The sequence below is a fragment of the Sinohyriopsis cumingii genome, chromosome 14, assembly GCF_028554795.1.
Source record: "Sinohyriopsis cumingii isolate HCF-2022 chromosome 14, ASM2855479v2, whole genome shotgun sequence".
Taxonomy (NCBI): Eukaryota; Metazoa; Mollusca; class Bivalvia; order Unionida; family Unionidae; genus Sinohyriopsis; species Sinohyriopsis cumingii.
The window spans coordinates 128,417,005-128,444,888 of NC_142974.1; the positions used below are offsets into that span (position 1 = coordinate 128,417,005).

The 27,884-nt window shown below is 41.5% G+C and overlaps 1 protein-coding gene across 1 annotated transcript; it reads left to right on the top strand.

Annotated features, from left to right (window-relative positions):
- Nucleotides 1-24,663: 24,663 nt before the first annotated feature.
- LOC149784824 (uncharacterized) lies at nucleotides 24,664-27,109 on the top strand. The gene has a single exon (XM_089932825.1). It carries the CDS (start codon nucleotides 25,118-25,120, stop codon nucleotides 26,240-26,242), a length of 1,125 nt encoding a protein of 374 aa, XP_089788951.1. The 5' UTR covers nucleotides 24,664-25,117; the 3' UTR covers nucleotides 26,243-27,109.
- The last annotated feature ends 775 nt before the right edge of the window (nucleotides 27,110-27,884 follow it).

Here is a 27,884-nt window from a genome sequence, read left to right on the forward strand (position 1 = left end):
GATATATTATAAACACAGAAAGAACATAAATCCAAAAATAGAAAAACCACCATCAGAACTTGAATATTACTTGAAACATAGAACAAATAAAGATGAAACAGATGAAGATGAAACAGATGAAGATTCCCATGATTCAGATGAAAAGAAAAATATTCATCAAACTTAAAATTTCTTTACAGCATGGACAGCAGCAGAGAGGGGGCGTCTACAATTCTGTTTGGGACAAACAATAATCGTAGACGTTGTATTGACCTCTATGAAGGGTCACTATTTTTTTTGGTCCAAACACAAGGGTGACCACTCCCTTAAGTGGTCTGTTCACCCTCTCTGCTGCTTCTGCCAAAATATACTCCTGTGTCTCTTCCAGAGGCGTAGCTGTGATATTTTGCGCCCGGGGACGAACTATAAAATTGGCGCCCCAGCCCCCTCCCCGTTTAATCATATTTTTGAATATTACCCTTGTTTACTTATTATAATGTAACGTTGTAAGCCTCATTTTGGCGCCCCTGTACCTTGGCGCCCACGGACATATGTACCCCCTGCCCCCCCCTCCTACCAGCTACGCCTCTGGTCTCTTCAAATAACTACTCTGCCTTAACGTTTTATCAACTTCAAATTAGACTGGCTTCATTCACGTAGGTATCACTTGAAACTAATTACAACTCTCTTTCCCTCATAAGTTACACCCGCCGTAAAGAAAACACTTGACACCCTTCCCTGAATAACGGAGAACTCGCCTCATGGAGAACTCGCGCTGGGAGAACTCATCCCAGGTGTCAGGAGAAGTCGCCCCATGGTGGTCAGAGAAGTCGCCCCACTTCACCTGGAGAAGTCGCCCCAAGGATCATATATAGTAATTCTGAGATGTCGCCACATGGTTGTTAAGGCTTTATTTATTGCTGTTTTTCTTCAACTTAATAACTTATTAAATCTATAAAATTTGCAATTTTTCAACTTTTCCATTTGATCAACTCCGCTTCTGTACATACCGAAAAAATAAGTGTTACCTGTCCCTCTTGCTCTGCTCTTCAAATCATTAGATGCGTTTTATTTGGAAAAATAGAGAGGGTGTAAGCATGATGTGATGCCTGCAGTTTTATATATGAAAGGGTTCCAGCTTAATAACCGAAGTCGTGAAGGATTAGATTGTATTGTGAAAGGAATTACCTATCTCTCTATTTTACATTCTGCTGTGTTTAAACCCTCATGTTGGGTAAGATTACGGGCTTTCTTCAGCGCAAAATCAATTATATGTGTAAGATTCTATTTTGTAAATATGTTTGTAATTTAGTCAACGAATTTTGTAATTGACATTCATCTGAAATAACGCGTCTGTATCTTTTGGACTGGCTATATGGTATACAGTTTTTACATGACATGGGATGACATGAAGAATATTCCACATATTGCTGGATATTAGTTTCCTTGATATGAACATTTGTAGAGATAGTGTTATCAATATTCTTTATTACATCTAAAAATGAAACATACGTACTAGATGCAGCATAAGTAAATTTAATCGTCCGGTGAAAATAATTTAGGCGATCAATACATTTTTTCAGTTTTTCAGTTGAGTGCTTTCAGATCATAAATATGTCACCTAAAAATCTGAACCAAAGAGATGTATTAAACTTTTCGTTTTGGAGAAAATCCTTTTCTAATTTACCAATCAAAGGGAAGAGTATGAAGGAGCCATATTAATACCCATTGACGTACCCATTATTTGTATGTAATTCATATTATTAAATTGAAAATAATTATTTTCCTAGATAAGTTTTATTATTTTACAAATATCTTCGCTAGATAGTGTGCTATTATTAGGATTGTTATCAAGAAAATATCTACACGCTTCAATACCAACTGCATGCGGAATGTTGGTATATAGTGATGTCACATCTAATGATACCAGGATTGAAATTATCAGATAGCTGTGGAATATACTTCAACTTTTTAATGAAAGTAGTTGTATCTTTAATGTATGAAGTGATTTCATTAAAGGTTGTAAAACACTAAGAATAAATTTGGATAGGTTTTCAGTATATGAATTGCAAACCTGACATAATGGGTCGTCCTGGAAAATTTAAAGGTATATTATGGTTAGGATTTTTATGAGTTTTGGGTAATATGTAGAACTGAGGTGTACGTATGTTAAGAGGGAAAGCATCAAATTCCTCATATACGGAATTATTTTATTTTTAGCGATCTCATTAATGCATGTTGAACTTTTTTTAATATAATTTCTATTGACGGGTCTTCCATAATCTGTTTGTAGTATTTTTCATCATGTAATTGACGTTCAACTTCTTTAACATAATCATCTTGATTCATAATAATAATAGTGTTTGACTTATCATCCTTGTTAATCACTATAGGTTATTTTCACGTGACGTCACAAAACGTGTGTACTACCATATCCGACATTTTGAGCCCCTAGCCCCTCAAACCGGCACCTAATAACATTGTTCTTCCCGCATAATTACGAAAGTACGTCTCATTTTGTGCGTAAGAATATAATAATACATCACATTCTGTTGTGTATGTCAACCGCACGAGACCGAATGCGTGACTTTTCTACTTGTTTCCTTCAAGTAAAACGTTTAAATTTCAACAATCGTTGTGATTCTTTCATAAACAAAAATAGATCGATCGATAAACAAACGCATAAACAAATGGATACACAAACAAGTATAAACATTTAATGATTTTCAATTTTCATGGGCAGAAATAAATCATTTGGTTATCGTTTAAGTTAAAAAGCTAATTGTTAATATATAATTTCTTATTTCTAAAAGCATTTCAGGAATACTTCATTTTGACATTCGACACAAAGTCATGTTCCGTTTTGCACGTGTTTCGTTTTGAATACACTGAAGATGAAACGTCTTTTTTGAACGGTTATCGCTCTCATTCAGTATCATCCTACGTCCATCATCTCCACAACAAAATACAGTATTTGACCATAGTAATTAAACTCGTTTGTCAACTGTCTTTGGCACAAACACCTGTTGTCGCGAAAAGTATTTCTACATACAATTCTGGCATAAAAAAACACATGCTATTAATTCTCAATTCGTAACTGATATTGTATCCCGAAAATCATTGTCCGGAAATACTCTTTCAAGACGACAAGCTAAGGGATTTGATACGACACACGTTTTAAAAATGTCAGTAGTGAAGTGGGATACTATAGCGACAATGGAAATTAGCATTACAGACACCCCTGGGAACGTATAGCGACAATGGAAATTTAACATGGAGAAAAATCGTAGGAACATATAGCGACAAGGGAAATTAACATGGAGAAAAATCGTGGGACTGTTGAGCGACAAGGGAAATTAACATGGAGAAAAATCGTGGGAATGTTGAGCGACAAGGGAAATTAACATGGAGAAAAAATGTGGGACTGTTGAGCGACAAGGGAAATTGAACATGGGATTTTTTTTTTAAAAAAAAATAAAATAAAAAATAAAAAAAGGGGTAGGCAATTGAAAGTCATTCTCTTTTCGAGAAATGTGGGTGGCCCTGAAAAGGGCCTTTGGGTTTTTTCTTCTTCTTCTTCTAACTCCTTAACTTCTTCCACCATCCTCTTATTTTTTCCATCATTCCTTTCTTCTTTTCTGTTTCCGGCATCCAGTCCGGGTGACCCATGGCTTGGAACTTCTCTTGGATTTTCATCCAGTTTGCGTTTAGTTTTTCTAGTTCCTCCTTTTTCTTTCTATTTACTTCTTCTTTTATTTCCTTTGACCACTTTTCTTTGATCTTCTTGACCTCTTCGGTCAGCACATTCCTCATTACTTCTTCCGCTTTCATAAGCTTGTCTAAGCCCCACTTCACAAAAGACCAATCTGTCCATTCTACAATGTCTTCTAAAAAACACCTTACACTCGTCACATAAACTATGGCTTCTTTCAACTTGTCCACTTTCACATACGGTGGGTTAATTAAACCTCTGATTCTCTTCTCCTCATCCTCTATCATTTCTTTTACAATATTGATGGCTAAGTGGAGGCTGGTTACTTGTCTTGAGACGAAGTCTTTTCTCACTGCATGCCTCCATTCCTGTTCAAGCCTTTCTGCTACATTCAATCCATCCACCATCCAATACCAACTTCCCATAAGGTTGTTATACAAAGCTGAAGCTGCTGGCATCTTCTTGTTTGCTTATTCCGTAGAATGGGCTCCAATGGCAAACACTGTTAGTTTTATAGTTAAAGCGCGGACGTGAAGGAAAACATCTCCTACTTTCTCATTTCATATAATAAAACCCAAACTATACTCTCCACATACGCTAAGAAACAATAAACAAACCCATAATCTACTATTTACACAAACTTACGTGAGCAGTTACAAACACAAACACAAACACACAAACACATACACTCACATTATGAAAAAAGAGTCAGTGTTTATATTCACACTACTCTACCTACACACATTGGCAAATCGATGGTTATTTCTTTTCTTGAGTATTGGGTAGCCCTGAAAAGGGCTGTTTTTTTTTTTTTTAACTTCATGGACACCTGGTTAATGGTGGCACCTTCCAGGCCTGGCGCCACATGCACATCTTGTTCCCCAGTTGCTTTTTACTTTTTTGGGGGAGAGAGCAGAGGCAGGATAAATAGCTTCAGAATCCCAATTTTCTGTCTCTGGGATTCTGAAATTTCTTCTCTCCTTTTCCTCCTCTTCTTTGTATCTTCTCTCCGCCTCTTCTTTGTATCTTCTCTCCTCCTCTTCTTTGTTTCTTCTCTCCTCCTCTTTTTTGTTTCTTCTCTCCTCCTCCTCTCTCATCCTTCCCTCTTCCACAATGGCTTCCGCGGCCAGTTCGTTCAACAGGCGCCTGGCATAATCCAGATGCACATGAAGTTCCAACAGTTTTGCTAGTCTGGTGTTCATTCTGGTGTTGATCAATCAACAAGGTTAGCTGGACTGCCGAACGAGTTTCAATTTATACTAAAAGTGCGGACGTGAAGGAAAACATCCCCCTAAAAACATAAAATTGATCTTAACTAGATCATGACCAAAAACAACGCGCGGACCTAAAAGAAACACTCACTCACTTTTTTTATACTTCCCATTCCTATTCTAAACAATTTTTTTCATTAATCACTTCAATATACTATTCACATACGCAAAGCAATCCAATCAAACCCCCAAATCTACTCTCCCCACACCTCAAAAGAAAAAAAACATGATCTTAATCTACTATCCATACCAACGTACGTGAGCACTTACAAACACACAATCTTATACACAAACACATACCCTCACACTATAAAAAAAGAGTTAGTGTTTATATTCACACTACTCTACCTACACACATTGGCAAATCGATTGTTATTTCTTTTCTAGAGTATTGGGGTAGCCCTGAAAAGGGCTGGGTTTTTTTTGTTTGCTATGGCAATCTTTCAGTTTCTAAGAATGCGATGTCCTCTGAGGATAGACTTTCTGGCAATAGGTCTGCTTCTTCGGAAAGAGAAGAAGAACTCTTTGGTGTCGATACGACAATCGACAAAGCCTCTGTCAGGCTCAGGTTGCTGCTGCTGCTGCTGTTGTTGTTGTTGTTGCTGTTGCTGCTCTCTCTGAAGTCTGTACTTCTCTGTCCATTCTTCTTTCTCCCTGTTCACTTCTTCTCTGAAGAGCTCTTCTATCAGGTCTTCAGTGACTTTTAACATTCTCACATTCTCTATCTCTTCTGGCTTCGGTATCAGACTGTGTCTGACCCTATGCAAATTCATGTAGGCTTCGTTTAGCTTAGCTAGTTTGGAGCACATCTTCGTAGGAGGATGAGTCGACAATGGATGGTTAGACTGGAAACAACCCGGTTCTTAAAGTCAAAGCGCGGACGTGAAGGAAAACATCCCCCACACGGTTTTCGAGTCGCAACGTTCAATGAGTGTCATGAGAGGGATAGAGAGAAGTCAAAGAGCATGAATCAAACATTCTTATAGCAAAACAAACCATAAAGGCATTTTTTTTCAAAACACAACATTTTTTATTCAAAAATCACTTAACACTAACCAACAACTCTAACATTTTTTTAACAATAATCCAACCCTATAACATCAAACATTTTTTTAAAAAAATGACAAACATTTTTTCAATTCATACTCTACTTTAAACAGGGCTGACAACGTTGTGAATGAAATTGTGATTTCCACTGTTGGAAATCATTAGGCCATTGATGGACACTACGTTTCCTAGCTTGAGACAAAAGATAAGCATAATGGTCACAAAACCATCGATCTACTTTCACATCGTTTCTAGAAGAAGAACGAGGATCAAAATGAGTCACTAAATGTTCTAAGGAACAACCCAGACTGCGATGATGCAGAAAATACACACAATATTGTCCACACACCAAGGAATCTGTGCCTTGGAATTTCACATTATTGAATCGGGTGGTTTGAGCATTTCTTCTCATAAAGTCGATGATATCGTCTTCCAAAGGGGGCAATCCGTACGAATCGAAATATTCCACACATCCTTCTTGAGGAAAGTAGACGGCTACCCAGTGGGTTCCTGGGAGATGACTGTCGTCCGTGTTGATCACATAAGCTAGATGGTCTTGAGGTTTGCGATGAGGGAGTTCATCTTTAGCACAGACGACAGGATTCCAAGAAGCCGTATACGAACTGTGGTTCAAAAGGTAATAAAGTTCCCAGGTATCCATTGATTTGTGTGTTTTTTTTCTTCTTCTTCACAGGTAATAATAAGTCATCAATTCGATCCTGACTTTTTGCTTGAAAATGTCTGACAAATAACCGTTTCTTCGTTTCGTCTCCTCACTCTGATTCAGGAGAGCTTCGATACGATCGATCTCTTGAGTGGTTAATGGTGGACAAGAATGTTCACGCAAGTCTTTATACCACTGATGCAACATGACTTTGTCCGAGATGAGACTCCAAGCTTCGTCCAGATACTCGTCCAGTTTTTCTTCTTGGCTCAGCATCAGGCATTTATCGTGTTGAATTTGACTGGGATGATCGTTTTGACATCCATAGCAATCTTTCTTGATCAATTCCGTCATTTTTTCGACCAAGTGTTTGGCAAAACAGGAGACTAAATGGGCTTCTTGTTCTGGCCATCTCGACTTCATCATGACAACTTCTTCGTCTTTGTCTTGAGATTTTTTTTCCACGGTCTCCTCACATTCCATGTCTAAAGTTTCTCCACTAGGTAAAGAGGGATAACAGTCTTCCATGGCTTCTAATAATCTAGAATGACTTCTCTCAAACTGTTGATTTCTATGGTATTATCGAATTCGGCATACAGGATGACGTTCACTGTCGCTGGCAGTCGATCTGCAAACTGAAGTTCCACACGAATCTGGCCGGATTTTATAGGGTGGAAATGTCCCTCGTCGCTGCCTTGGTCTGGAGTGAAATCAAAAGCCCACAAAGCGTAGCCTCCGTCATAATCGTCGTACGTAATGCCGTGACTGGTGTTGGTTCCTAACTGTCCGGTAGCTTCGTACAGGGACAAGTACGATCTCAAGTAATTCTTCTTCTCAAAGTCAGGTTCGAAAGGTCGGGTACAGAAGGTCTTGCCATCGTGACTGACTTCGATTTTCTTCACGTCGAAGTGTTGAAAGTTGAAAGGATTTTCAGCGAATGCTCCGTTGAAGGCTGAATTCAGGACCATACCAAGGATTAAACGCTTGGGTAACTGTCCTTGAAACAGATGATCTTCGATCATGGAATGGTGTTGAGCGGAAATGGTGAACGTTTTCACTTCCACACGTCGTATGGGATACTTGGCGGTCGTTCTGCTCAACGTTTGACTGATGTCGTTTCCCACTTTAGGTAACACTTCCCCGCGTCGTACGTAGAGTTTGGCCTCCTCGATTTTGCTTTTAGGATTGCCACCAGTAGTAGCATCATTATCAGCCAATAAATGGAAAGCGGCACTGCTGCGATTCAGTCTCAAGCGGACATTGACCCCGTTCAGCAAATATTTCTCTTGCAACCACATGTCCAAATGCAAAAGATCCATCAGTTCTAAACCTTGGTTGGGTCCCATGATTTTTTTTCTTCGTTCTACAAATTCCTCACTGGTGTCTGCTTTTTTTTTTGGTCTTCACTAATACCTGTTTTATCAAAATCGCCCACTTCGTCAGGTTCCCATAGCACGCAAGCATTGAGATGGGTGTTCTTGGCATCTATTCCATACGTCAAAAGATTTTCCAGGTAGGCACGGTAAGGGTGAGTATCCATGCTGCTACTGACCAGTTTGTTATTCAAGTACAAGTCCACTGAGCTGAAGAAGGAATGCATGAAATTGTTGACGGCAGCTACTTTCTCTTCGCCGCTTATAGAATCTCCTCCCTTATCTAGGACTTTGACTTTCAAGTACAAGTAACTGCTATTCAGATCGATGTAATCTTCGGGTTGTCCCTTGATTTCAAACTCGATGGGAGCGGAATCCGTCAATGAGGAGACGGGGTGAAATTCCACCCGCTGGGATTCTTGCATCGTCATCATGATGGGGGGGCATGGCAAACAGATCCAGTTCCGACTTGGAACAGGCGCAAGACTCTCGGTACATCATTTTTTTGTTGCTGTGTCTCAATAATCGAAAACGTCTAAGTCTCGAACGGTTCTTCTTTTCTTGATCTTTCTCGCTTTAGACGTGTGAAGTCTGGTGAAAGGATGTTTTCTACGTCGTCTCTTTCTGCCTTGTCCTTGCTGAATGCCTGACTCGGTAGCGTGCAGGGCATTTATAGGTGTGTCTCGTCGGCCCAAAAGGTCTTTACCAGTTTGCAGCAAGACATTTTTGCCTGCCCTCATGAAGGCTTCTTTGGGGTTTTGTTTGTCGATGATGACATTTTGGAGAAATTCTTTGCCTTGCGTCAGTGCCGCATCTTTCAAGGCGTGCAATCCGCGTGTCACCATCGGTTTCAACACCGGAGCCACCGAACGAAAGGCTGATTTTAACATATCTCCTAAACCGTGTCCTCGCTGTCGAGCAACCCCTCGGTACACTGGATACATGACTTACGAGTCGTGAGAGAACCGTTTTCGAAAATGGAGTTTCACCGTGACCTTTCCTTTGGTGAATGAAATATTTTGTCCCAAATCTCCTTTTATAGCAATGTTGACCGTGTCCAAATACGACTTGCTGACAGGCAAATAATGAGGATGTACAAATTCGCGGTGGACGTGATAAGTGTTTCCACCTTCCTCGTCAGTGGCCGTGGTAGAATTTACTTTGAAAGGAATGACACGCAGTAACGGCACGGAGGTGTGTCCCACCACGTTGTACTTCAGCACATCGGAGTACACAAAGATCAAATTCAGTCCCTGGTTCAATTCTACCGGGGACTTAAAATACCTCGCAAAATGCATGTTGTTGTCAATCTCTGCTTTCTCTATCTTTTTCTCCTTATTCGTGACCATTTTGAGGTCTCCACCCAAAATGTCATACAATTCTGGGCAAAATTTAATACGTATACTTTTTTCGTCACTTTCAAATTTGATGAGTAGACGGTGAGACTGTTCGTGGTACTCAATGGTGACACGTTTTTTTAGTCCGGTCAGAACTTTGTCAAAGGCTGCATAGAATTAGTCAGCGATGGCCTCCACCAGATGTTGACCACTAAAATAATGGCCTGGGTTAATTTTAAAGTGATAAACGTAAAGAGGAGGAGAAGGGTCACTGCTGCTACGTGGTAATGGGTCCTTCGCAAGTGATCTATGTTGAGAAGTGGCCGTCATGGTTTGCTGCACTGTTGGGTCCAGAATTTCGACGTCAAAAGTGTTTTGAGTTTCAGTGATGTTTTTGATTTGTGTTGGGTGAATCATTTCTACCAAAGCCACTTCCCAATGGGCTTCGTGATCTAAGGGGATGGCCTGAGGTAATCTGGCTGTGTAACAGCACAACGTGTTGTGGGGGAACACCTCCATGGAACTGTCACTGAGTAAGGTTAAGTAAAATTGGTTTTGGTGACTCATAATTCCAGAGTTCTGTGGCTGTCCGAGGGGTTATTCCTGGACGTCAGAGGCGTGTCTCCGCCCAAGATGGGGTTCTGGTTGTTGTTGTTGTTCGACTGGTGACTGACACTGGCACTGGACACAAGGTTCCCGTGGTTCCCTTTCGAGGAAAATTTCAGGGAGGGATTGGGAAGCAGGTAATCGATGCAACTGCTCAACAAAATGGTCCACAATTGTTTGTCTCCTTGTTGCAAACTCAAATTGGCAATGGCTGCCCCGATGACACAATACACCACGAAGATTTGGCAGAAAAAGACGATTTGCATTTTAGGCACACGTTCTCCACACCACACCCACAAGGGTTGTTTTTGTAAATCTTGCACAGAAGAACTAGGTGAAGGAGTGGTCCACGTAGCTGCGTCTGTGTGAAAGGGCATGATGGTCACTTCTTTTTATAGTCGATGACTTGCGAAGCGTCGATCCAAGAATTGAAACTGGGTGGATATCCTTTCCAACGTACTTTGACTTCTTTGACACGTCGTTTGCCCACTTTACTGGTTCTGCGTTCGAGAATGCTTTCGATGTCGTACACGTCGTCTTCTTTTTTGGTGACACGTTGTAACTCGGGCAAATAAAACGTTCCTTTGAGCACTTCTCCGTTCATGTCTTCCAATTTATAGACGGCAGGATGACGGCCATGCACTCGTCCAATGACGCGAAACAATTCGGTCGTCCAGTTAGGTAAGTAACCTTTGTCGAAAGTGCGTTTGGTTTTGCCAATGCGCACCCAATCTCCTACGGTCAACTCTCCACTTTTCTTGGGGACAGCCGTCGTCGGGGACGTACCAAACAGACGCTCAAACACCAGCACTTCGTTGTCGGGAGTCACGTCTTGCGGGGTACGTCCGATGCTTCGATGGTAAGATTGGCTGTACGCTTGCACCAGGTGCGGTAAGATGTCGATGTACTTCATAGTGTGGTGATGCGTAAAATATTTCCACATGCGTTCTTTCAAACTGCGTTGAAAACGTTCCACGATGCTGGCTTTGGTTTCGGGATTCTCGGTGGTAAAAAATGAATGTCACGTTTCTTTAATTCTTTTTGGAAAGCTTGGTTCAGAAATTCGGTGCCTTTGTCCGTTTGCCATCGAAGAGGGTGACGACCGCTTTGTTTCAACACCCGTTGCAGGGCTCTCACTAACTCGCTGCTCGATTTGGAAGTCAAGGGCACGACCCAGGCAAATTTGGAAAAGACGTTGATGACACAAAACAAATATTTGTAGCCACGATTGTAGCTGGCCAAATGAGAGACATCGGCTAAATCGGCTTGCCATTGATGATCGATGCTTTCCACTCGGGTGCGACTTCTGGCAAACTTGCGTCGAATGGGTTTGTGTAAAGTGTAGGTAGCTTGTTCTTGTAACCATCGTTGCACTTGAGGTAAACGGAGACTTTTCAGTCGAGTTTTGGCAGCACGATACAATTTTTGAACTCCTGCCTAACCTGCAGGATGCGAGGGATCGTAGCAAATGCTGGCTAAGACTTTTTCCATTTTTTTTTTCTTTTTTGTGTGTTTGTGTGTTAATAAGGCACCCACTCTTGGAAGATGCTACTCTTTTTCTCTTGGGGTATTTTCTTGGATTGCAATGCTTTGCGTGTGCGACCGGCAATAGGTGTTGAAGAGGAGGATGTCTGAGCGGGGGATATCGGTTCTTGTTTCACTTCTGTCTTCACTTCTGTCTTCACTTTCTTTTTCTCTTGTGATGAAGAAGGGGTGGCCATCATCTTTTTAATCCATCCAATTCTGGAGGTAGGTGGTGTTGTTAACTTGCGTACTTTTTCTGGTGGAGTTTGAAACCCTTCTTCTTCTTCTTCTTTTCCTTTTTCTGTCTTGGTCACTGGTAGTGGTGGTACTGGTACTGGTACTGGTGATGGACTTTTCATCAAGGTCTTAAAATCTTTCAGAGTGGGTAGAGCTGTTTCGTCTAAAGCTTTCTGGTGAAAGAGTTGCAGTCGTTGCAAAAGTTGACCGTACTTTTGCGATTTTTCTGTTTCGGACAAATCTTGGTGATCCATCAAGGACTGCAATTCGTGTTGTAACTGGGACATCTCGCTCAAATGGGGATTGGGAGGTAAATGCGGGGTGCGTTGTTCTTGCCACCGATGGTATTCCATCCATCGTTTGTTAGGCACTAAAGCTAGTTTTATCCTTCCATGGGGTTGTCAGGGGTCGATTCTGAGATCTTGGGACTTCCGAGGGCCTTTTTATCTTGTTCCCACCAGTCCTCCCAACATGCTTCCCAAGACTCCTTTCAGTAAGGGACCTAACAAGAGAGGTAAAATGCCTCCACGCTGGACCAACATCTTCTTCTTTTGACGAATGGGAATTTTCTTTTGAACCATTTGGCGAAGAACGTGACGATGTTTGCTTAAGCATTGTTTTTGGTGTTTGGACAATGGGATCGTGCCTTTCAAGACGTTCAAACAACATTCGCACACGGTATCGATGACCTCTTCGGAGGCCGATTGAATGAGTTTTTTTCGTAGAGGTGGAGAAGCTTTGGACAGGACAGGTAACATATCCCCATGTTTGACTAAACGAGGTGGTAGTCCTTTTCTTTTTTTTCCTTGGGGTTTTCTGGAGGGTGACATCTTTGAGTCTTCAGGAGCACCAAAAAAACACTGATACCCCCGACTTGGTCACAGGCCTTTTTTATACTGGAACGCGTCGCCACTGATTGTGTTTACGTCGTATCAGTTTGAGGACAGGTATGACACGTCGTGGATGGGTTCACAACGGACTAAATCGAACCAGTTCTTGCTTGGACACATCCAGTAAACTTTGTAATATGCCCGATCTTTCTTGGACTTTGATTTTGGGAGAAGGTACTTTGTGAGCAGCAGCCACTGCCACTGAATTGGAGGGTCCTGCCACTGGGGAAGTTCTTTTTGGGGTCATTAACGGAGAAGTTCTTGGTGTGATCAACGTCTCCAAGTACTCTTCAGTTCTTGGTGTCATCAACGGAGAAGTGGATGAACGTGAGGCTGCCGGAGACACGGTCACCGCCGTGGCAGGTCGTGGTTTGCGAGTGTAAAGTTGCGTCCTGGCCGAAGTGCCTCTCTTGCGACTAGTTTTCTTTTGTGGACTTTTCTTTTTCTGGGGGCTTCTTTTCTTTTTCCGGGGTGGCGTCTGGTCAGAGGAGGGTCCCGCCACTGGAGAAGTTCTCCTTGCGGACCTGGTCTTTTTCTTCTTCTTCTTGGAGCTTCGTTTGACTTTTTTCTTGGGGAGAAGTTTGGGGGCATTAGGATCCCATCTTAAGAGAAAGCGAATGACCCCTCCTAGAGTACCGCTCCCTCCAGGTTTCAAAATGATTTGTTTTTTGGTTTGAATATCGATGCGGGGATCGGCCAGTTGGACCAAAGCGACTTTGTTTCGATCGAAAAAGCGTTTGGTTTGATGAGGAATCTGAATGATTCCTTGGAGTATTTGACGTGCCGTCACCGTGAACCATCGTATGACTTCTTTGAGACTAGCTTCTAAGACACGAGCTTGTATTTGTGGATTTTTTTCTCGACTGATGCCATACAAGGCACGAATCAATTTGACGGGAAGATGCGACTGAAGGGACGTCATGTTCAAAATGTGTGTGAGACAGACGAAAAGGGTCTGAGGTTTTTATAGATTTTTTTGTGGAGTGAAATTAAATCGAGGACAGAGACGTGTACAGGACAGGCCCTCCGTCTTGACACCAGTGGTGAAACAAGTGGATACGAAATCGCAAATCCTCGGGGGTTGTCGGTTTGAAATCGACGAGTAAATAGGCGTGTGGAGTTTGAGTGGCATCGTCATACGCCTGAGTCAACCAAGGCGTTCCTAACTGTTTGGCTAAGACTTGCACTTGCGATTTATCTCGAGGGCTTTTAAACAAGACCACGTAATGCGCATTGAGACTGATGGTGCGATGGGCTTTACTTTGTTGAAACAAATTTTGGGTGATGTAAACAACACTGGCATTACGGTGATGCCCTTTGCACGTGAACCACAGTTTAATTTCTTCTTCGTCTTCTCCTAACATGTCGTCAAAAATGACCAAATGGGTTTGACGGGAGTCAGAGACGATGCCGTCGTCTTCTTTAGGAATGCCTTCCACAAACACGATGGAATCGCCTTGACTTCCTCGCAAGAGGCTGTACGCCGATTGCCGCTCTTTGTAACACCACACGATCCGCTGAGGTGGCCGATCGATCAAATGATGTTTATGTTCGATCAAACGTTTGACGAATTCGATTTTGCCTGAACCGCTAGGTCCAGCAATGAGCATGTTAAAGGGATGGCGAAGATACAAAGCCTCCCAACTGGCACGATCTAAGTGTTCGTCGATGACTTTGACAGTAGAGGAAGAGGGAGCAGAGACAGCAGAGGTAGCCATTGTGTGAAAAAATGTCACTTGTGACACGAAAACAAACAAGACAAGAGTTTATATACTTTTTCAGAACACGTTTATTGAATGTTTTTTTTTCAAACATGAATACGAAAGACAAAAATACATAAAAAGCCAAAGGCTTAAGTACAAGGATAAAAGGCACATGATAACCACGAACGTGGAATAAACACAAGTGTCTGTACAACAACATGTTTTGGGTAATGTTCTAACCAGTTCTATAGTAGTCCTGTCCTGGGTGACACCGTCTGGCACCATCACTAACACGGGTTGAAAAGTAACTTTTTTCCTTGAACAACTCTCGTGCATACTGGGCCACTTCTTGGGTCCAAGCCTCAAAATCCCATTCTTTCCAGGCACGGACATCTGTCCAATGGGGATGTAAGTCACAAGCTACACACATCGTCATACACGTCTTGGGTAGCTAAAAGTTGACGAATCTTTTTTTCCCGTAGAGGTCGAGAAGTATCCAGATGAAAACGCAATCATTTGAACAAAATGAGTTTCTCGTGACCATTTAAGGCCATGGGGGTGTGGTAAGTACTGTTCTTAAAGAGACCACAAGGAATCGGCTGGCAAACGAAATCCCAGAAAACAAGTCACTAAGACACACACCACTTGTCGACCCAAATTGAATGGATACAGTTCTTGTAATAATCGATGGTAATGATCCACGGTTTGAATATGGTCTTTGAGTTCCTTCCACGGAATCTGTTGGATTACATACGATAAAAGTCGTGGCATGGTAGCCTGTTTTTATAGTCTCTTTGTTTCGGAAACAATACACGTACTTTCTAGCCAGACATCTTCGTTCTCCAGTGGGGAATTTAAATGTTGCATACTGTAACCGAAACGTCAGACTTCGTTTAGAAGTTTCCTCTTCCGCTAAGTAGATTCCACGTAAAATATGTCGGTAATCCTTTACCTTGTCTTCCTCAATGTGTTGTACTAGGTGAATCTCGAAGTAACCAAAATGATCAACACGTTGATCATCGGGGGCCTGGAAGTATTGAACAAAGTCTGACCACTGAAACAATTTCTGACGAATCAGTTCTCTTATACCATTCAGGTACCAGTGCTTAAAGATCTGGTGACGTAACGGATGCAATTGTTCTTTACGTTTGACTTGTATTTTGACCAGCTCTCGGTAAATGCGTTCTCTCAACTCCACAGGCAAAGCACGAATATTTTCTAGCAAAGTATCCATGAATAGGTCATACTAAATCCTCTTTTGTCTGACACAAGAAATGTACTGTTTGCACAGACATGGTTTTAATTCATTGTCGAATCTAAATCGTTTCATCACTAATCTACACATTAAAATTCGTTCAGAAGTTTCCTCTTTCACTAAGTTGACATTGCGTAAAAGATGTTGGTAATTCGTTAACTCTTCCTCTGGAATTGGATCCAGTACGTTTACAATGTAGTAGATAGAATCATCCATACCAAACCAATTCTTTTTATAACCAGGAGGTCGTTGATCAATGTCTGTCCAATGGAACACTTTCAACTCAATCAGTCCTTGTATAGCATTCAGGTACCAGTGGTTCAAACACCGGTGACGTAACGGATGCAATTGTTCTTTACGTTTCACTTGTATTTTCACCACCTCTCGGTAAATGCGTTCTCTCAACTCCACAGGCAAAGCACGAATGTTCTCGTGTAAAGTATCCATGAACAGATTATGGTAAGTTACTTCAATGTCTCGGTCCCACTAAGGGTAAGTAATGACAATTCGTGACCATCGAGCATGTTCTACGTAGGCTGAATCTTGCGGTTCCCAGCAAAGAAGTGACACGCCGCAACTGAAGCACTTGACTTTATCTCCTTCGCCCAAGTAGAAAAATCCGGCTCTGGCTAATTCTTCGGGGGTCGGTCCTCCCAGATACTTAGGCCATTTTTCTTTGAACGATTGAAGACGATTTTCAAAGTCGCAGTATTCTGACAAACGCACAGGAAACGAATATTCGTCTTTCACAGGTTCGTTTCGATGAGGATTGGGTGACATGAACAGGTGTTTGCTCAAGGCTGGATGACATCCGTAGGGGGGTAGACGTGAAGGTGAACATTCCCCTTTAAAACGAAACCCAGTAAAATGTCCAAGAGGACGAGCGGCATCACTTTCGCATCCCTCAGGTTTGACACCCACAGCATCACTTTCCATAATAGGGGTAGTGACACTAAAGTTCCCATGATGCTTTACGGCATCGTTAAGGTCACAACGTACAGCATCGTACCCATCGCAAGGCTCACAATCGCATTCCACTTCAGAAGCCTCACACTTGAAGTGTGCCTTTCTAAACAACTTGTTTTGTGTTTCTCTGAAAGTATTCATCTTGTTCGCTCGGTCTTGGTAGTTACAATGAACTATCGATCTTGACCATAGCCCCTTTTTATACTAGTCGCAATGCAGTCTCAAGCTTGTACATCTTTCCTTTTTTACGTTTTTTATGTCTTGTTTTGGAAGATACCGTCTCTAAGGTACCGTCATAATTTTCCGTAGTGTGATGGGTAGAAAGGCCATAGAAAGGTAAGGGCAGTGCGGACACCATCGAGTATGTTCCAGAATAGCTGAATCTTTATAGATACATAGATCCATTCGTAACTTCAGTCCGCAAGCGAAACACTGTACCTCGTATCCCAATCCTGACTCAGGTCCCAAGTAGACAAATCCTGTTCTAACTAAAACATGCGAAGAAGGTAATCCTTCCCTATCCGTAGGCCATTTCTGAAACGTGTCCAATCGACGGGCACAATCACAATAGTCAGGTAAGAAGACTGGAAAATGGTAGGGTTTGAACTTGGAGTTCTCATCGGGTTTCTCACTCGATTCTTGCTGTGGCGAAGTCATCTTTCTGGTGGGTGACTATCCTCTTACAACCAATGCTTTATACCAACGTGTCCATACGGCAAAGTAAAGTGGTTGGGTAGTCGCACTCGCTTCTGGTACACGATTTGATAGACTTTTTCCAAGGGTCGACTGACGATGTGGTGAGTGGGTAAACGTACAATCTTGTTCGGTTGATAGGTGGTCACTTTAAAGTTTCCATCCTCTCCCGATTACAAGGCTTCTTTCAATACCCCAAAATTGACCACATGACTAGTACGATAACTCAGAGTCAGTCCTTTCACTTTGCACGTCGTGTGCATTTCTCCTTGTTTGTCCCGGTATTCGTAGCCGTAATTTTTTGGACCGCCACTGACGAAACTTAGAATCTTGTCGTCGGGATGCTCGTCTGTCCAGGCTCCTAAACGGTCTCCTTCGATGTCAGGGTGCTGTTGACTCGGGTGATGGATGTAAATGCAACTGTCCGTGTCAAAGTACAGGACGCGTTCCCCTAACAGTTCTAAAGCTTCGTACAATTTTAAGCGAGCATGAGCTGTCACGTAAGCCGCAATGATGACATTTCCAAAAGGGTCGTCTTGTACAAAGTCCAGATCTTCTTCGTCATTGACCAAGATCAAATCCTCACGAACGACGTCCACTGTTTCATGTATTTGGTTTTGTCGTGAATCATCTGGAAGTAGCGGGAAGGTTCTGTCAAATATTCCGTCTTGGGTAAACACAGTCGTTGTGCCATTTTACCCCACAAGCAATTTAACATCACTTTGGCAAACGATCGCTTGCCTTCGTTTTTCTCGATGTGGTCTAAAGAGATGCCTTCTTGTTCATAGTATTTCTCTTTGAATTGTATTTGGTCTTCGGGAGTGTGACACCAGGAAGGATAGCCGCTGGCTTCTTGTTTCAGTTTCAAAAAGGCATCCACGTAGTCATCGAAAATGCCTTTCTGACTGGGATCACCCTTGTGGTATTGTTGTGTCTTGGGAAAGTGGCAAATTTCGTACACTTCTAACAGTTGGTATCCCATGTCCGGAGCTTTGAACAATTCTACGCTGACCCTGGTTCCCGTCAAGGCACGTTCTTCCTGGGTGTGATGGCAAGGCTGGTCTTGGTTGCACGTTTCGGCACAAGTACGGCACAAAGGAAACATCAGTTTACCTTGGCAATGGTGAGGTAACACGGGATGGTACAAGTCCGTGGGCGGCAAAACTTTACACTTGATCAAGCATTCGTATTGTCGAATGTTTTTCAGGTCGATGTGTTCCGTCAGCAATTGTGGGTGCCCTACAGGAAAGCGACAATATTTGCACACGTAATGATACAGCGAACACACGTCCAAGTATTTGATTTCTTCTCCTTTCTCTTCGTCGGCTTGGTACAGGAAACAGATGGCATTGGTCCTTCCTCCGTACAAACTATCCCTCGGGTTCAGCGGGTCCATGAACTGGTAACTTTCCACGAGGCGTTTAAACTCGGGATCGGTTTTCATACGGTGATCGTGCTCGTGTTCCCACATTTCCACCACTTGGTATCCTTCCTGTTCCAACTTTAGGCGCCGCTGACAAGTGTCCTGGTACAAGTCTTCCATGGTTCGTTGTAAAAACTGATTTTTAGTGCTACGATCAGGGTAACAGACGGGACATCCGTGAAATAAGCAACCGTTAAACTCGTACACGATCTTGGGGTTTTTTAAGTCTCAGCCATCGACCGAATACGTTCCGATGGTCTTTTCGCCCCCTCCTTTGCGGGCATGCTGAATCCACTTGTCTTCCTTGTCGCACAAGTAATGTAAGCAGCGTAGGGCTTTGACCGAGTATTGACGTTTGACATAGTTGGTCGTTTGAGGGCTGATGACAGCCACGGTGTTTTCAGGCATGAATCGTTGTCGATACACTAAGGAACACGCTTTGGCAATGGTGTAAGCTTCTTTCAAAGGATCGACCCCTCCGTGTTCCATGAACAGTTCTCGAAATTTTCCACAGCAACGCCGTAAAATGTCCACGTCGGAACGACAATACTTTAGCATTTCTTCCTGAAAGTCGAAAGGGTCCGAGGCGTGAGCCTGGTACCAATCGTAGAAAGCTTCTCGTTGTTCGGTACGCATGTTGTCGGGGTCGTAATAGTGAGCCTCAGGTAAATGGGGTAGAACGGCGTGTTGATTGGCTTCCGTATTGAAAAAGTGTGGAAAGTACCTTTTACCCATTTCTGTCATTCCAAACGTTTTAGGCATTCGGCTCAAAGGCATGGCCAAATAGCTCATCGAATCTTTAAACTGTACTTGTCCCACTTGTATGAAAATGATTTTGGCTCCGTTCAAAGTCACTTTAGGACGCTCGGTGCCTTGTTCCGTATAGTATCTGAGAAGAAACTGTCCATCGTATCCGGAGAAATTGTGAGCCATCACCGTGGCATGACGATGACAATCTCCGTAACGTTCGATGTCCTCTTGGCTCCACGTCTTGTCGATGGGGTCTAAAACCCATTGGGCAAAATCGGCTAACGTGTTCGATCCCCGAAAAATTTTTTCACGTCCTCCAGGAATCTTGCTGCAGTGAGGGCAATGACTGAAGATAGGTTCTTGAATGCACTTCTCGCACGCTCGATGAGCCACGCAGAAATTAGGAATGTGAATGCCGGTCTCTTGCATGCATTCGAAATCGAAAAAGATGAAATTGCCTTTCTTCTTGTGACCGTCCTCTTTCTCTGGTGGGGGCTGATATTTTTGCACGTAGCATTGATGTTCCAAGTCCACGATGTGGTGACAAATGTGACATTTTTTCTTTCCTCGACATACGTGTGCCTTGGCATTATTGGTAAGTATGCCTTGTCCACAGGTAGGGCACAATCTCAGCAATTGACAAGCACATTTCTTCTGTGAACCTTGCGTCTTCAAATGTTGTTGGTAACAGGTAGGGCTGACAAACGTGCGCAGACAAGTTGAACAAGGCACTGGCTCTTCGCTCAGACAGGGTGGAGAGGCCAAACATCCTGAGCATTTCCATCCACAATGCTTGTGTTGCTCTCGATTATTATAACCATAATCACATTTCTCACAGTAATAACCGTATCCCAGGAATGCAGTGATACTGGTAATGGTATCGAAATGGTCATCGTGATAATAGACATGAATGTATTTTCCGTCCTTAAAATCCTGGCCTCGAAACAACAGAGGTCCACGCATTTCTTGAGGGTGCACTTTCAAGGTGTATCGTGGAGCTAGGGCATCTTGCAATTTTTGCATCTCAGGAATGCTACAGGGTGTGTCTTTGGACAGTCCGGCTTGTTGTAACAGGAGTTCTGCTTCATTTCGTTGTTTGGCTCGGTCGGATCGTTGAATAGTTCTCCAGGTTCTTTTCCATTCTACCGTATCGTTCTTGTTGGCATAGGTTCGTCCCACCACGATGGCACGGGCTAAACACATCTGGTCTTGAGAATTGTGAATTTGGACAAGGCTACGCTTAATGCTGCGAAGCTCGTTCACCAATAACATCTTTTTGCGTCCAGTCCCTTGAGGAGGAGAGACGTGGGTCATGTCCAGTGTGGCTTTTCCATCGGTGATGTCAAACTGGTCATTAGATTGTTGCACGTGTTGAATTTTGCCCATGACTTTGGAAGCGGTCAATTCTGCAGGGGTGCTAAACTCGATCCAGACAGGGGATTTCAAACCGTCGTGTTGTATGGAAAGTCTCAAGCGATCGTCTTCTTTGGGTTGACATTGTCGCTTGAGTGTGGTGAGCAAAGAATCCCACACCCCAGTGATAAACACTTCTGCTTTCTCTAACGGCACTTCAGCCTTGAAATCTTTAAACTTCACTGTGTATTTGTAAGCCGTGGTTCTAAATTTTCTAGAGGAGCGCTTTTCCGTCTCTCGAATGGAATAGTACTTTTCAGGGTTGACTAAGGGTGACGAACTTGGTTTAGAGGGTTCGGATTCTGGTTCACTCATGTCCTCTTCAAAATCACTGGCATGAATTTGTGCCATTACTTCAGTCCTGGTACGAGGCGATAGATCACGTTTCTGCCTCTTACTTTCTTCTTCTTCTTTCTTCTCGAATGAATAGGATCGTTTCATCTTGATAGCAAAACGTCAAATGACTCAAGTTTAAACACCATGGACTAATTTATAGTCATGGCAGACCAGCGTATATAAAAGGGTGTGTGTCTTGTCCTTTCACTATTCATGTCACTCTCTAACCGAGCACAACGATGGAAGAGACTAGCCAAATCGAACGTTTCGTCAGAGCTTTGCGAGGGGTCATTAGAAAATTCTCTTCAGACCAGCCCACGGACTACTCTCCTTCCTTTCGAGATAAAAGTCAAGATACTTGCTATATCTGTCAGAAGAAAGGGCATTGGTCTTCAGAGTGTCCAGACCGTCAAAAAAGAAAAAAAGGGGCTAAAAAAGACAAAAGTCAAGATACCTGTTATTATTGTCAAGAAAAAGGACATTGGTCTCCAGATTGCCCAAAAAAGAAACAAGAGGAATCAGAAGAAAAGAGGGATTCTTCAGAAGAAGAGAGGGATTCTTCAGAGGAAGAGAGGAATTCTTCAGAGGAAGAAGAGGAAGAAAGAAGACAATTCTATTTACAAGAGGCAAAGAAAAAGAAACAGGAGAAGAAAAGAAGAAGGGAAGAAAGTGAGGAGAAAGAAGAGGAAAAGACGGTGAAGAAATTTAAAAAACAGAGACTAAACAAGGAGAAAGAAGAAGTCAATGAACTTTTTAAAGTGTTCTGTTGTGAAGTGTGAATTGGATTGTAACAATGGATAAAAGAATAAATTAATTATATAAGGTAAGTGTCTTTGAGTTTTGATTTTAAAATAAGAAGCTACACTCACGCACTCATACACAGACACGTACTATAGGGGTAAAATGTTTTTTTCTTTCTTTTGAGTTATTGGCAAATTGAAATTGTATTTCTTTTCGAGAAATGTGGGTGGCCCTGAAAAGGGCCTTTTTTGGTGCAGGGGTGAGTTTAAGCAATCAACTTTAAGTGCCTTAAGCCTTTGCCACGGCCAAGGCCTACTTCTGGACTGCGTACTGTTGATGATGATGATGATTGGGTTGAAATCACTAAGGGTGGTACGGTAGGCTTAGTCACAGGGTTAACGTGTTTAGCTCGGGAAGGTCGTATTCTCTTCGGTCGTAATAAAGAAGTCTGATACATTTGTTTCAGACTTCTTAACTCCGCTAAAATGTCCAACAGTACCGTGACCGTTTGATTTTCACCCTCTTGTTTCTTTGCTGCTACTTCTTGTTGTTGTTGTTGTTTTTTTTTTTTCTTACCTCTTCTTCTTGCTGCTGTTGCTGTAGGAGAAAAGCTTGTTCCGCTTCCTTTTGTCGTTGTATAAATTTCTCCAATTCTTCTTTCTGTCTCTGTCTAAAATTCTCCACTTGCGGTAATGAAGAAGGTAACGAAGGTTCCGGAACAAATTCTTGCGAGGTAAGAAAATCCACAAAATTCCAATTCACCTCTTCTGAAAGTAAGTCCGGGTTCCCTTGGGCAGTCTCCCCTGCTGGTGCACCCCAATGGATCGTTTTCTGAGTTTCCGTCATGTTGAATCACTGTCGCATAGATTGACTGCACACAGGCGCTAGCGAATCTATATAGACCACGTGACGTCACAGACTGCTCTCTTCGGATTGGATGCGGGCTGACTGAATTTTGTAACGCGTGTTCGGATTGGTGAATGAACTCAATCCGTTTCAATCCTTCCTCTACCTATAAATAAGCGCAGTTCACTGCATTGATTCACCTGTTCTCGTCGCTTCAAGATGTGGACCACAGTCGAATCATCCACCCTTGTGTCTTCAATGATGTTTAGGAAGGACATGCTCATGTATGTCCGATCCAAGTGGACCGTTGTCCACAAGTCAGAGACCAGTCTGTGGATACGAAGAGTGTACGTGGAAAGACAAGTTTGCCTCAAGAGGACTCTGATTTATGGCCCTACACTAAGACGCAGCTTGAGGACAAGAAGATGCCGCAGATGCCCTTTATGTTAAGGGCATATTAACATAAATCCAAAGGCCCTTTTCAGGGCCACCCACATTTCTCGAAAAGAGAATGACTTTCAATTGCCTACCCCTTTTTTTATTTTTTATTTTATTTTTTTTTTTTTAAAAATCCCATGTTCAATTTCCCTTGTCGCTCAACAATCCCACATTTTTTTCTCCATGTTAATTTCCCTTGTCGTTCAACAGTCCCACGATTTTTCTCCATGTTAATTTCCCTTGTCGCTATATGTTCCCACGATTTTTCTCCATGTTAAATTTCCATTGTCGCTATACGTTTCCAGGGGTGTCTGTAATGCTAATTTCCATTGTCGCTATAGTATCCCACTTCACTACTAATGTCCATATTGTCTATTTGTAAAAAAAAGAATGCATTTCTATTTTATAGCAATATACATGATTACGGTTCAGATTCACTATAATGTCTTTCGATAAAAGCAAGGGAACTTCCAGCCTTATTTTTACTTTCGTCATTCATTAGATTATATAAAGACTTAATTTCGTCCTTAGAAATATTACTATGATATTGCTTTTTATGATTACCAGTTAATATATCTTTTGTGATTGTGTATATATATATATATATATATATATATATATATATATATATATATATGAATCACGTAAAAGATGATTTAATTCTGTTATAAAAAGGTTACCTGGGTGAAAAGTTTTGGGGTGACTTATCCCACCCATTGGGGCGACTTCTCCAGATACGTTGGGGCGAGTTCTTTTACATTGAATATTGAGTGGAACCAGCGGCGTCGCTAGGGTTGGTGTCACCCAGTGCGGTAAACTCATGGTGTCACCCCTCCAGACTTCCACCATGGCAGAGGCGTAGCTGGGGGGGGGGGGGGGCAGGGGGGTACATATGTCCCCGGGCGCCAAGGTACAGGGGCGCCAAAATGAGGCTTACAACGTTACATTATAATAAGTAAACAAGGGTAATATTCAAAAATGTGATTAAACGGGGAGGGGGCTGGGGCGCCAATTTTATAGTTCGTCCCCGGGCTCAAAATATCATAGCTACGCCTCTGCACCATGGATTTCTTCTTCTTAAAATAAGTCCACAGTAGAAAAGTGACAAGAACAAAAACAAATTAATTGAAGGTCAGAAGGTAAACGTATTTAAGAACTGTAACAACGTTAAGTTATAGTTATTTTTACATTAAACGTACTTTATTTAAAATTTTCCTTTTGGTGTCACCCCTCTGAGATGGTGTCACCCGGTGCGGTCCGCACCCCCCGCATCCCCCTAGCGACGCCACTGGGTGGAACTATTTGAGGCATTCGTCGTCTTTTAGGATGAAAGTTCTTATCAAGTAAGTAGTGTGGGTCACTCGAGTTGCCCTACGTCAAATGCGCATGACCGTACCGGATGCGGCTATAGGATTGCTTTGGCCAGCTAAAAATAGTATCTGAAAATGATCTATAAGAATAGAAATACGTAAAATAATGGAAACTTTTCAAATTATAAGTAAGCATCAATAGCAAAACAGTTACCGATAAGAACAATACAGCGTTCCAGACTATTGGAGATTAGCCATTCAAATGTGAATTAGACTGTGATGAAATATTTACGCGCATAATAAGTTGAAGAGGCTTAATAGAATACATACGTGAAATGAACCAGTCTAATGTGAAAATGGTGGTAAAATGTTCAAGAAGAGCAATGATTTGAAGTGGCATGGGATGATGTCCAGAGGCAGGGACTGCAAGATATGATACAAAGTAGAGACAAACCATTCAAATGTGAATTTTTTCCCTAAGGATTTAAATGGAAAGATGACTTCAACAGCCACAAGAAAATACATACTGCTGATAAACCGTTTGAATGTAAAATCTGTTATAAATATAAACTATTTAACCAATGTGGTAATTTGAGACTACACATGAGAATGAATACTGGAGATCGTCCGTCCAAATGTGAAGTTTGTGATCAACGGTTCAGATACAATTATCATTTAACAGAGCACATGAGAATTCATACTGGAGAAAAACCATTCAAATGTGAAGCTTGTGATAAACTATTTGCACGCAGTAGTCATTTAATACAGCACATGAGAGTTCATACGAGAGAAAGGCCATCCAAATGTGAAGTTTGTGATAAACAGTTTACACAGACCACTGGTTTAAAGCATCACATGAGAATACATACTGGAGAAACACCATTCAAATGTGAACTATGTGAAAAAATGTTTACGCTGAATGAGAGTTTGAAAATACATATGAGAATACATACTGGAGAAAAACCATTCAAATGTGAAGCTTGTGATAAACTATTTGCACGCAGTAGTCATTTAATACAGCACATGAGAGTTCATACGAGAGAAAGGCCATTGAAATGTGAAGTTTGTGATAAACAGTTTACACAGACCACTGGTTTAAAGCATCACATGAGAATACATACTGGAGAAACACCATTCAAATGTGAACTATGTGAAAAAATGTTTACGCAGAATGAGAGTTTGAAAATACATATGAGAATACATGCTGGAGATCGTCCATTTAAATGTGAAGTTTGTGATAAACGATTTACACACAATAGTCATTTAATACGGCACTTGAGAATTCATACGGGAGAAAGGCCATACAGATGTGAAGTTTGTGATAAAGAGTATGCACAGAACATTGGTTTAAAGCAGCACATGAGAATACATACTGGAGAGAAACCATTCAAATGTGAAATTTGTGAGAAAAATTTTACGCAGAATGGGACTTTAAAGAGGCACATGAGAATACATACTGGTGAGAAGCCATTTAAATGTGAAGTTTGTGATAAACAATTTACACGCACTAATCATTTAATATGGCACATGGGAATTCATACTGGAGAAAAGCCAGCCAAATGTGAAGTTTGTCATAAACAGTTTACACAGAACTTTGGTTTAAAGCGGCACATGAGAATACATACTGGAGAAAAACCATACAAATGTGAAGTTTGCGACAAAATGTTTATGTATAATAGTGCACTCAAAAAACACATAGCCATACATACTAGTGATATTGGTGAATAAGCAGTCAAAGCATAAATATTTCAGTTTTAGTTCCGAAGATTTCATTTATATAGAATTGTGACTATTGATTTCTGTATATTATTTTTCAGAGGTCTCACTAGGATTTTAAAACTAAGAGTTCGGGACTCCTATTTTAGAAATAAAAAGGGAGTCCCGCCAGCAAAAGTTGCAGTCCCCTACCTGAAGTGTAATGGGATATCCAGGGATGGTCCTGGCTTTTAAAAAGCTGTCGCAAAAAAAATCGCCAACCTCAATATTTTGTCGCCAATTTTCAAAAAGTGTCGCCAGAACAAGTAGTGTACATTTTTCCAAGTGTTAATTTAGTCTATTAATGTAACAGGCAATGAAAATTACAAAAGATGGGTTACTTAATTCTTTAATTACAACAAGCATTAACAAAGTGTTACATGAAGATCCATCGCAATTTTAGGGCTGCCCACTTGTTGAATGCAGTTTCAAAGTCTAATTTTTCACATCTGTACATGTTGATTCTCATGAAATTCTCGAGAGATGAGATGCAGAGTTTATTTCTGATGTCAGTTTTTATGAGATTCATCTTACTGAATCCACGTTCAGAGTCCACAGCACTGACAGGTGACACCAGTAGTCTATCAGCAGCCCCCCCCCCCATGGCTAGCTTAACAAAGCTTGTAGTGAATTGCTTCCTAAATCCCAAGAATGATCACTGAATGCTGTATAAATTTTCTCAACAAACAAAATAGGATCTACATTCCCACGAATGAAACTTACACGAATCAACACCTGGCAATATTGGACCGTATATATAAGCATAAATTCACACCCAATTTAGAGATTCTTTCACTCTTGTATTTTGAGAAATAAATAATTATTATTAATTATGCAAAACTGGTTGTTGTTTTTGTTTTGTGCTATTTCTTGTTTCAGAGTTTAAGTCTCAGCAGCCGTAACACGGATTGATGGCAAAAGGAAAAGATCAATGAGTAAAATGCTGCACTGGCGACAGACATAATTGTGATTGAGATTTTTCCATTTGCTTTGTATTTATACACAGTAGTCGGTACTTCAAAGGTTATCAGTTTTCTATGAAGGTTCAGCAAAACTATTGTACTGGTATATATAAAAAAAAAAAAAAAAAAAAAACCAACAGAAGATTTAGCCATTCAATTAATTGTATCTGTTCTATTCGCATCTTCAGAAGTCGGTCAGTTGTAGGTATAGTTCGGTAGCATGATTGACTGTATCACAGCATACTCAGCCCAGATGTCAGCATAAGCAGATTATGATGTAACAATGCACTGTAAAGATGGGGTTGTCAATACGAACAAAGGATTGTTTGTGTAACAGATTGATTCCAATGCATTGCTTAGTCAAGTTTGTGGCTTCCTTTCGTTCTCCCTTTTAATTTATCCAGTCCAAATCTATGATTGTATGTACAAATTAAATAACCAAAAAGTCTGTCGCCAAAAAAATCGCCAGATGGGATATTTTTGTCGCCAATAAGGAAAAAAAATCGCAATTTGCGACATTGGCGAAGCCCAGGACGATCCCTGGATATCTAAGTGGCTAAATTTCCAGATGATTAGAACCAGTGGTTGCCAATAAGTTTAATTTTCTAACTTCTTTAAAACACTGATATGTAACTCTTGTTTGTCCATTAAAG

Coding starts and splice junctions, on each gene's coding strand:
- LOC149784824 (XM_089932825.1), top strand. CDS start 25,118: ATGAGAATGAATACTGGAGATCGTCCGTCCAAATGTGAAGTTTGTGAT.